Genomic DNA, 12,348 nt, shown 5'->3' on the forward strand with positions numbered 1-12,348 from the left:
ATTTTATGCAATCTATAATTGCAGTTACATTAATGGTAAAAATAGCACAATGTCTATAGTTAAGTTTCTAAATTCACATTTAAAAAACACTTCAAATGACCATGCAACTTTAAATGCTAATAACATTAAAAATGTGAGAGAGTAGTTTTATTTAGAAATCAATCTCAAAGACTTATGTGAGGCTGCCTAACGTAGGGAAACAAATTACAATATAACTATTTAATCAAAATTCTATTTAAAGATTTGCCAAATGCCATTTGATCAAAATGGTAGATAAAGGCATTTCCTAATACAGTCACTAAGTACTAAGCTTTTCTAATCACACAGTAAAAAGAATTTTTTTAAAAGGCAATCAAAAGAGAAAATGTTGAGAAACAGCTGATTAAATACACAATAGCTATGAAACAACTTTCACATGAAGAGGATTTGAAATGACCAGGCTCAATAAATTTTAGAAAAGACACAACAGTACTGTAAAAGTAAATAAATAATCTCTTTTTAAAACAAAGAGGTATGTCAGGAAGCATCTCCCTGCTCCAATTACAATGCAAGAATGAAGAAAAATTCAATACATTAAAAATCAAAGTTACTAAAATGATAAAATAGCAATTCACACAGCAAACCTCTTAAAATCATATCGGTGCAAATAAGCTTAATGAGACTGAACTGAATGTCTGACAATTAAACGCATAATAAGGTAGTTCACATGTAAGAACAAAAATGTCTGCTGATCATGTTAATCCTTCCACTTCGTGGGCCCAGCAGAAAACTTCCCTGATGTGCATAATATTCACTAAATATGAGGCCAAAGTCTAAAGGTTTTCATACTGGCCACTGCCTCAGATGGAACATCAGGCTATACACACTACTGTCTGATCCATTATAATAAATTTAAGGTTTAGAAAATTCTCTCTCTTTGCCAAACAGCAGTTAAAGTATGTTTAAAATTCTTTGCAGTGTGGGGCATAAAAATTAAGGTCAAGGATACTTCAGAGAAAACCTTGTGCCACACAGACCCATTGCCTTATTTCCTGCATCTTCTCCAAGCCCTTTGAACACAAATATGTATTTTGACATTATATATATCATTGGTTCCAACATTCACTTGTATCAAGTTATGTACTGCATGGTTCATCTTCTATTAAAAACTCATTTTCAATAAGAGCAGGAATTTCATAACTAATTATACAATGTTTTTGTTAGGGAGCCCTAAAAGGACTAAAACCTGGTTTACTATTCAGACTCACGAAGCTTACGGAAATACAGGACTAGGTGGTTAAAACTAGTTGCAACATACTGTTCCCAAACAGTGACTGTCAGAAAACATTCTGTACGCTCTTTTAGCTAAGAATTGTGGAATGAAAACTTTCAATATGCAAAATTTGGCATTTTAAACAAAGTAAAATAAAAATCAGGCTCAGACCAACACTAGGTGTTGCAAACCGCAGTCAACAGGGGCGACAGAAAACAAAAGTGTGAAATAGCAGTGCATTAGTGGCATACACCTAAGAGAACGTTTTCCCACTCCCCGCTCCTTCCGCTCCAAGGATACTCACCTGCTGAATGTGTCTGCTAGCTCGTTTCGGAGGCTGGTAGATAAGCCAAGTATACAGGACCGGATCAACATTAATGGCTATTCCTTGTACACTGGACAGAAGTACTGCACCTATACACCATAAAAAGAAAATGTAAATCACCTTAGGCAATATCTCCATATATATTGATTTTTGCTGCAAACACATCTTTTTCTTTGGTTCAAGAAGATTGGATTTTTTTTGTATTGCACTTAAACATTTATTCATTGATACAAAATTCCTAGCAAGAGTAATAATTTCCATGCGAACTTCAATAACTTCATGAAAGTAAGAAACTTGCCAGCACTGCCGATGTTACTGAAACAAACAAAAAAACGAAAAAAAACAGAATGCACACAATTTAATTTTGCTTGTTACATTTTTTTTTTGCCAAGAAAAATGGTTGTTTTCACAAAACTTGTGCATGTAACGAAATACACACAACACCTTTCCCTAGATTTTCAGCCAATTATAACATTAGGCAAGACCTGAATCAGATCACCCTTGACACAGAGGAAAAAAATGTATTATTGACCCCCTATCCCTCTTTAGGCTAGGGCTCTGCCCAAGGCTGCTCAGGACAAGCTGTTTTCCAGGTGAATGTGACCATGGCCCTTTAGCAGACTAGTTGAATAAAATGGGGTAAATTCTTGAATTCTGCTAACACTGGTAGTGTCAACATTTTATGGAAGTTCCATAATATACCTTACTTCTTTTAATCTCTAATTTTTTAGTCCTAGGATTGCAAGATGCCGCTATTATTTTAAAATTTCTTAAAAGTAAACTTAGCTTCCAAATGCTTATGGAGAAAAACCTATATAGAAAACATCGTTGTTAGCTTCCTGTTAGCTTTTTAAGAACTATAACAAGCCAATAGGAAAAAAAAAATGTTCTTACAATCTAGGAATCTTCACATACTTAAAGCCAAGCACACTAAAATCTCATTGATGAGAGACTATTTCCTTTATATTTGCATTAAAAATCTGACCACATGTGAATATTGAGACTTTTGATAGTATGGACAAAATACCTACTCTTAGGTACTTCAGTATTTTCATTACAGTAGGAACTTAATCACAGAGCTGTATACTTGAAAAGCAAAAGGATGAATGCAATATAAAGACACAAATTATATTGCAAAAGTGATGGAAGTAGTAACAGGCAGTTGTCTTTTCATGTAAGACTTGTAATTTTACAATGAAATAAATTCAAAAGAAGAAATTCTGTTTACTGGAAGGTCCCACACAAAGTTCTAGAGAATTACAGTAATTTTATAATTCAGAGAAGCAAGAGTTAGTTTCCAAAGCAATATATATTGTATTTACTCTGTAGTATGCCAATATAAATAGGCAACAATCTGAATTTAATAATGAATTTAAATAAATTCATGGACAGCACTTGTCACACAATTCAACACTTTCCAAAAATCAGCAGACACGCCTAAAACATAAAATGCACCACAAAAAATGTCAAAGATAAAAAAAAGAACACCTATGAATTTATTGTGTGTACATATATATAAAGAGAGAGAGAAAACCAGCTGCATTTGAAATGGCAGAAGCACCACCGTACCGGGGCCGAGCGAGCAGAGCCTGAGGGCGCGACGGGAGGATGCCAGTCGAGAAGGACACGCAGATAAATCAGCGGCCCGCTCAGGCGTCGAGCTGGAACACACACTGTGAGGAACCCCTGTACAGAGACTAGTCCTTGTGATCTGAAGGTTTTAAATGTCAGCAATAAACCTTAAAAATAAATCTGCAATTTAAGGCAAAGCCGATGTCGAGCGTAAAGCAAAAGGGTAACGCGCCACAGCGTCAAACGGGGCTGAACATGCCTTGCGGCAGATCGGCCGGAGACCAGAAAATGGAAGCAGAAGGTAACAAGCAGAAGATTGATAAAGCATATGTTACGATCATCAGCTTTTATAAAATACTTGGCTGCCACATCAGGGAACCCTGCATCTTTAAGAGATACTGCCTGTTGTCAGCAGTGCTTAATGAAAGGTTTAATGTATATGTGATATGACAAGTGGGAGTCCGGGAGACCTCCCAAAGAGTGAGGAATAAAGTCAGCCTACAGGCACAATCTGTTGATCCTACATTTACAACAGATTCTTGAAAAGAACAGGAAAATAGTGTTACTGCAGCACATGCAGCTAGCTGTTACTCAATCTAGTTTCTTGCTTACTGCAAAAAAATAGCTAAAATTAAGGTGCTCAAAATACTTAAGTCATGCTGAAACCAAACTATTTTTTAACCTCACTGTGGTCACTACCAGGATGCCATAAAAGTGTCAAGTAAATGGAAGAGAGCTCAAAATTTTTCCAGTTGTCTCGTGGCATTGATAAGTTGAGCCTGCAAAAACACCGCGCCAGCAGCGCAAGTCGCCAGGTCAGTACTCACGCTCCTCGCCTGCCGACCTGGCTGCCAGGCAATTCTGGCCTCCCACCAAGCAAGTCTTGCCACACGCAATTGCACAAACAGATTTGCTACCCAGGCACTATATTCACAGAAGAATATAATTACCTACACAAAGTTTTCTGTGCAACTTCCGTATTCAAAATAAATAAGCAAATAATCGCAAGAGGATATTCTCAGTTTTGTGCCCCTCTCCTTGAAAACTTAAGCTTTCATGCCAAAAAACAAGAATCCCCCTGGTTTTCAAGGAAGATCGCACTGGTGTGAGGACCAAGCTGTAAGTTGGCAGCAGACTCTTTCTATGCTTAAGGAGAAAAAAAATTAATTGCCATTTTGTCTTCATCAAGACACCACATCCAGATTTCCTGGATTTCATTAAGACTGTGGTGAACTTCCCTTTCTCCCCTCCCTCTTTTCTTCTCTTAATCAAATTTATATTTCAGGAAAAACCCAGACCCTTGCTCCATGCCACACTAGAGTCATTCCCACATCCCCGGTGCTGCCACAGTTACCTGCTGCATCTTCCTGGCCAGTGACCGAGAAGCAGGGATCGACCCCAAGCCCCGGCAACCTTTTAGCGTCAGAGGATGCCGCGGTCAGCGGCCGCTTGGGCAGGCGGCTCCTCTCCTGCGCCGCGGCTCGCCGGGGCCGGGGCCGTCCTGAGGAGCAACATCAGCCGTGGTGAGAGCCCCAGGGACAACGGCGTTTGCTCCCTCCCACCCCGGGTCAAGGACACCTGCTCCGGGAGGACACCTGCTCCGGGAGGACACCTCGGGGAGAAAGGGAGAAGAGGTGCACGGGGCAGAGGAGATCGGTGGTGCCGAGGGAGGCTCGCACGAGCAGGGACCACAAGGGGCTGCTGGAAGAACGGCGGGCGAAGGACAGAAAGCAGGCGGGCAGGACGGCAGAGGAGGAATGACCGCCGACCAACTGCTGTGGAAAGACAACGGAGGTGCCGATGTTTGGAGAACAGAGCTTAGTTTTGGAGGTGTAAGAACCAGCTCTTCACGACAGAGTAAACTCTGGACTCAGGAAACGCCCCCATCATTTTGGGGAGAACATCTAGTTGACAGTGCAATCACGTCTCTAGTTACTGTAATGCCACAGCATAACGTATGCTGTGATGCACTAGATGGTAACAAGCAGACTTGAGATTTATGAGCAGAAAACGAAATTTCTCCCTGCAACCCAAAAGGATCATCCCGGCAGAATTCTCTCCCAGCTCTGCTCTGCATGCATCCAAGCACGTTTATACAGCTACCTCCACTAAAAACATTCAGGATAACATTTTAGATAATCCCCTATAAAATGAACTGAAAAATCCATAAAACTACAGCTTTGAGCTACAGTTACAGTTTCTATTGGGGAGGAATCACAAATATGACCTCCAATAAAAATTAATTCTGACAAGTTTTGCTTATTTTTTAGTAACTAAGTAACTAAAGATAACATTACAGTAACTTGCTGTATAAACTGCACCATAGCATTGCCTTCGTGACTCCTGGATGTAGCAGACCGTGTGAACGATAAACAGGTGCTGATACAGGTCAAGTTAGCACCATGAATTTAGAATCCAGTAATTTTAAAGGCTAAGAGAAAGAAGAAATAATCTGCTTCCTTATTAACATACAGTTTTTAAGGACAGTTCAGGTAAGGCATACTGTAAAAGTGCAGCTCTAACGCACAACTGTAGAACTCTTTTGTAGCAAAGTGTACAGGTAATTAGTTATTTCTGCCAGTCTGACTTACAGCAGATGCACTGTGAATCACTAAATGTGGAAATGTCTAATTCTGTTTAATTTTAGCCTGGGAGACAACTAAGGGAAAAAGTTCTGCTTTTCCCCTGCTGCCAAAACAGCTCCGCTTCTCCACGCTCCAAGCAGTCTTCCCCCATTAGCTGTCCCCGGGCACCACCACCATTCCCATGTCCCGAGGCACTGGAATTTGAAGCTACACGGTATGAAAATTAAATACGCAAGCATTTTGTCAGCTTTTAATGGCTACGACAAGCCAATGTGATTGCCTTGCAAAATAACTTACGTAAAGGAGAAAGTGTCCAGTATCTCATCTTGAATTGCTGAGCCAGACAAGGAAAGCAGACATATCATTCCACATCACAGCGATCGTGAAAAGTTATTTTCACATTATACCAGCCACAGTAAGTTAATAAATTTTGTCTAACTACTGAAATATAAGTCTATGCGTCTCCCTATTCAAGATTGACTTGAATGATTACAGATGGCCTTTTTATGTAAACATTATCACAAATTTTATCTCAGAGAAAGACCTCCAAGTCTATTGTACTTTCATGTAGTTTCACATTCCTAATGTGTTTTAAAACCTCAAATCAATTAGGATAGCTGCTTAGACCAATATTAAAATATTTCATTAAAGTAGAAGTAGTGGGCTAATATTCTTCCATCAACTAAAGCATTTTGGACTGTAATATTAAACACAATTTCTTCATAGAACAGTTATACTTTGCTCAATCATATACACACCATAATATTTTAATATAAATTCTTTTCTTAAATAATAGCATTTGATCTTAGGAAATATTTAATGAGAATGTATTTAATACTGCTATCATGGCCTTGTAACTCTCCTACTGAGGTTTATAGTTGAAAAACACAAAGCACTTAAAGGTGGTCGGCATCATTGTTTTTATTTTTAAAACAGAGAAAGTGAGGCACAGAGGCGAAATGATTAAATCACCCAGCAAGCCAGCAGGAGACCTGGGGATAGAATTCAGATGTTAAGGCAGCAGTAGTGTAGCTAGTAGCAAAAGTAAAGGTAAGGTTTTGACCTATGTTAAAAATGAGAATAAATCACATTGGCCTGATTTCAACTGCATGTTCTGATAAGCCATTTTAAGGATTAAAGAAAACAAACACATATATTTACATATCTACTCAAATACTCACAGATTTTGAAAGAGATGGAATAAATGCAACGTAATGAGGCAAAACACAAAACCATTCAAAACATAAAACCATTCAACACGCTGGTTAACACAAAGGGCTCTAAGTCATGGATCTCTAAAGTACAGGGAGCCTCATCTCTGTAAATCAATCTGAAGCGAAGAATATCAAGTGAAGGTGCGGGAACAACCCTCAGTCACGTCATACACGCTCTGTCCTTTGTTGTTAAGAAAGGAACAGAGTCCACTTAGTATTTTGTCTTCCTTACTAAGGAAAAATATTTGGACATGCTGAGATGCTAGTATCATGGCACATGAAAGACAGCTTGCTCTCAGACCACCAATAGCTCTGCCTCTGTATTCAGTAATACCACAGATGAATGTATATGACAAAGATTACTTAGAGCTCATTAACTTGAACATATCTGACAGGGTTTTCAAAATGTTAGTAAAATTTTAGCTTGTTTATCTTTATGGAAAAAGAACTTAAATACCTGTTTTAAAGTTGATTCTGTTCTGTTTAATTGCCTGCATACAATCAGCACAACTTGCAGTTACTCAATACCTTATTTGTAAAACACAGTAGTTCCAGTTCCTTGATTTCTGAGGAACTACTGAAAACAAATTCTCAAGCAAATCAAAAATAAAATATTTATATGGATAATTTTTGCTAAACAAAAATTTTCATAATTCCTATATTTAATGGATTGAAACTAGAAACAACAGGATTATGACAGAAAATCCCTTCTTTCATTTGATCTCAGGAGTCTTGTACTACTTCTGGATTATATTCTACTCTACACCAAAAAATATTTGATCGAATTTAGTTAAAAAAAATAGTATGTGTTACTGATCAAACTTAAGTTGGGCACAGTGATTTAGTAGTGTTCAACATTGCTTTTGCAAAGCAACGTTATATCACAGAAAACTGGAGTTCTCCAAAGGATTTAGCAAGCATATGGACAAAGCAGATTTAGCTGCTGTAGCCTACTTAAATTTTGTAGAGCTATTCAATAAGGTGTTTCATCAAAGACTTTAAAGAAACCATGCTACCTATAAGGGATAAGAAGGCAAGTTAAATGGATAAATAATTTAAAATTGAATAACTTATTTAAGAGAGAAAAAACAGTGGTGGGAAGACAGGGTTAATTTTCACTATGGATGCTGGTGGAGCCTTGCAGGGACTTGCACTGCTCAAGACATTCAAGAAAATCAACACAGTGACCAAACCAACCAATGATAATAGACTATTTAGAGTAACAAATACCTGGGCTGACTGAAGAACTGCTGAAGTATCTGACCTGAGTGCCTAAATGACAAAAATGGCTAATGAAATTCAATATAGATGAGCATACTTTTTCTATTTGTATCATTATCATATCAACTTGATATAAGATGATGACTCAGCTGCCTGTTGGGACTCAGAAAACAGGACTTCTGGTATTAAAATAACTCTAGAAAAGTGTTAGCTGATTACTCAGTAGTAATTACGGAAGGAATAGACAACAAAAGAGAGAACATCATCTATATCACTGTAAAGATCCACTGTGGGCCCAGATACTGAGAGCAATGCATATAGCTCTGGTCAGTCAAAAGGGACACAATACTTCATTTTTAAGAATTCAAACTTGGAAACTTCTGTTTCACAATACCATTCATTCAATATTTATGCTCCCTAAGTCACACTATACTCCATGCCAAAAGCATTATACATTCTCCAAATCCCAGAGCAGAGAACACAGAAATAAAAACGCATACACACATGTATCTTGAACTTCACTTACTGGTTAAGTAATTTTCTTTTCCTTTTTTTCTTTTTTTAAATGATTGCCTATTTACTATAGGTAACTCTAAAGCAGGAACCAAATCACCTGAATGTGGACCTCCGAGCCATGGGCAAACTGCAACCACAGAACCTCTTCTCCAAATGCAACAGTATCTGCAAATTTTGGAGATAGCATAATTCCTGCTAAACCTGTATTAATCACACCCGTACACATAGGTATAATTAATACAAGTAGCTGCACTTTACATTCTATTTACACAGACACTCTTTGATGAAGACAATGAAGTCTTCAGAGACAAAATAAATGGATTCTAAACACTGTAGTTACAGCTGCCTTAACAATCCTGCTGGAAACTTAAACTAAAAAACAAAACAAAACAAAACAAACACAGTAATCTTCAAATTCTGCAAAATAACCTTCTGCACAGTTGTAGCTTCAGCTGAAGAGACCAAGAACCATGGAGAAGCAAAGACTCAAAAAATGCGTGCCAAAGAAAAAAGACCTTTTTCAAGTGAGGGAAGTAATGTTTTGATGGGATGGCTGCTGAGTAAAATCCCGGAGTTACCTATGGAGGAGTTTTGCCCAGAAAACCCTACATGCAACCAGGTATCTTCAACTATTGTTGGTGAAATGATGGTTACCAGGAAGACTGCTTTTTTGGAAAGGTAAATCCTCAAGCGAGCAATTTTACTGAATTAACTGACAACAGAAGTCCCAAAGCCATCTAAAATAGGCTGGGATTGGAAATCATACAGAATCATTCCTAAACACATCTGTAAAACCAGAGAAATGGCTTGAAGACATTAGAAAATAAGCCCAAAGTTATCCTCCTCTCTAAAGCTTGGATTTCCTCTTCACATCAAAACAAAGAGATCAACATTGGGTAATTCTCACTCAAGAAAAATAGCCAGGAAGGAAAAGTCAGAATTATTAACATCTCATTCAGTTTAGAAAAGCTGGGATCAGAGCTCACAGGAGACAGAAGATCAGTGCTGCGCTCCTTGATTCCAGCCACCTCCCAGCAGAGAAGAGAGGACCTCATACCACCCCCTCTTCTCTTGATACAAAAGATTATGGTATCAGTCAAGATCCAAAAATATTATCCCTAACTAAGCTATTGGAATGCCTCATAAGTTCTCTGAACTTTTTCCTGAAATGAAAAGCAGGAGAGAAACGTTTTATTATCTTTAGAGTTTACAAACCCTGAGATCTATGACGTGCAGGGCAGTTACGGCGTGTCACACCTTACACAAACACACAGAGAGCAGGACAGCATCCTCCCCTGCTTTATGCTCGGACTCCGGGAGTGTTCCCAAATCTTTTCTTCTGCTGTGACACAACTTTAGACGAAGGCTGTGAACTAATGATATAGCTCAAACGAACAATGCCTCAAAATACCTCCTTCTGAGTGATTTCCGATACATTCTTCACTTGTTACCTTTATAACAAGGTAACTAGCAAACAGAGGTGTTGACAAAAGACTGTATTATTTTGAACAAAATTATTATTTTTTCAGCCTTTTAAAAATAAAAACAGCAAATGCTCTAAAGACTACTCAGAAGTTTCTTAATACAGTTTAGCTTCTATATTTATAAACAGCTCACTATCATCTGCCAAAGTGCTATTCTGCAATTTCTTACATCACTGTTTCTCTGGGAATTTTAACGGGGCTCTTCCCTTATGGCAGCAGCACATCGAGGGAACTAATTTCATTCCTTCTTCAGTAGGGGAACATTCGCAGCACTGTGACTATGGATACCAACTGGTCTCACACATTAGGTTATAAAACTGAAATCTTTGTACTTACAGATGCTTCATTCACCCTCTCTTGAAAGTAATTTGAGTAATATACAGCTGTGACTTCTGTTTCCTCTTTTTTTTAAACATTATAGCTCCTTAGAGCTCAACAGTGAACGCAGAAGATTTCATGTACTTTCTAAGGTGCTCAATAAAAAGAACACACCCACGCACACAGAGCCACGGAGGTTGAGCAATAAGAAAATTACTTCTGGAAAGCAAACAAATTTTACAGTCAAGACCTCAAGTAAGGTTACACTTTTCTGAAGCAGAAATATAAGTAGAAGAAGAATGGAAAACTGTATATATGTTCTAAATAGAAAATCCTAATGAGTTCATATATCCATTTATATTCTTTTACATTGCTTAAGAAGCCCTCATGCTCTTCACCAGTAATTCAAGAAAGCAATAAATAACACATTGCCAAAAAATGAAGCATCTTCTATGCTTCGATTATTATTCTGAAACTCAGTTAATACAAACAAGTGAAACTACAGGTTAGGTAAACTTGATAATACCACATTAATTTAAAGTTAACTCTAATTTTGAACAAAAAGTCACAAGTCCGTTATTTAATTTGATTTTAAGCTTTGCAGTACCATTTTGATAGACTTACACTTGTCATACAGAACCAAAAAGTAAGCCATCCTCAAACGTATACGTAAGAAAGAAAGGAGGGGAACAGAGATGAAGAATTAAAATAACTACAGCATATAATGGAGGAATTCCAAGATTTTCAGCATACTGCTAACTGAAAAATTCCCACATAACATAAATACCAAAGAAAATTAGCCTGTTCTTGTAAATAATGACATTGCCTAATATTCCAATTGCATTTGCATTGAAGAAAATGATTAATTACATTTACCATTGCAGCCAGTTGCTTCAGAAACTTGAAATCAAAGGAACAAAAGCATGTCACTGTGTGCCGTAGTTCACTGACTAGGCCAATTTAAATTGATAAACTTTGCACTCTGGGCAGAAAAGTGCTTTAAATAGATTTGATGCAAATTAGGACTGAACATATGAGCATATGGATCACACAGTGCAATCTGAGTTCCTTGCCTGCAGTTTCCCTTATTTCTTCTCTAACTTTCCTCTGGGATGCTAGTAAATTCATTAAAATAAATAGCTTTCATTTATATAGTCTTCTTGTAAATAAACACAAAACCTATAAATAAACTATTGTTTATATTTATTTATTTATTTATTAAATGTTAGTATTTACGATACTAAAAATGAATGGTAATACAGTTTCTATAGAGAATGGTGATAGCATAATATGAATGTTATGATTAGATTAAAGAAGAATTTTAAGTGAGCGTGAGAAAGCAATTTATGTTACAAATGACAGGGGAGGAGAAAAAAAAGGGATACAACACAAAAGCACCAACCAGTAGTACTGAGGGAGACTGTCGATCTTTCTAACTTTATTACCAAGTGCAGTTTTGAAAACTTTTTAAAATTTGAATCAACCATCTAAATTACTGAGATCAATGTTCCTAGATAAATTTAACAATAATTTGGAATTTTTGAAATAACTTTTCTCCATATAGTGGATGTTATCACAATCATGAACAGATGAATAATGAAAACACGACTTCATGGGTCACATAGAAGGACATAAAATTGAAGAATTAAATTAAAGCTGATGTTTAAATCTTCATAGGATGGTACAGTATAAATTTCATGAAGTATTATAAAAGTGTTTTACCAAAATTGCTTTATTCTTTTGCCCCAAATACAAAGATGAGAGTCTGTAATGAAGCAAGTCAAAAAGTACTTGCTAGCCGTTCACATCAGAAATTCATGAATCACACAAATCTACAAACGAAGCCAAAATTTGTGCAATT

General features: G+C 37.2%; 1 protein-coding gene across 13 annotated transcripts in view; it reads right to left on the bottom strand.

Moving 5' to 3' along the window:
- Positions 1-12,348, bottom strand: part of VPS13B (vacuolar protein sorting 13 homolog B) — a 460,401-nt gene that overhangs the window by 255,657 nt on the left and 192,396 nt on the right. For all 13 annotated transcript variants that reach the window (XM_062570474.1, XM_062570471.1, XM_062570467.1 and 10 more), the window contains one exon: positions 1,557-1,666. In XM_062570474.1, the coding sequence (XP_062426458.1) occupies positions 1,557-1,666 (110 nt within the window). The remainder of the gene's footprint in view (positions 1-1,556; positions 1,667-12,348) is intronic.

This window comes from Rhea pennata, chromosome 2, assembly GCF_028389875.1.
Source record: "Rhea pennata isolate bPtePen1 chromosome 2, bPtePen1.pri, whole genome shotgun sequence".
NCBI lineage: Eukaryota > Metazoa > Chordata > Aves > Rheiformes > Rheidae > Rhea > Rhea pennata.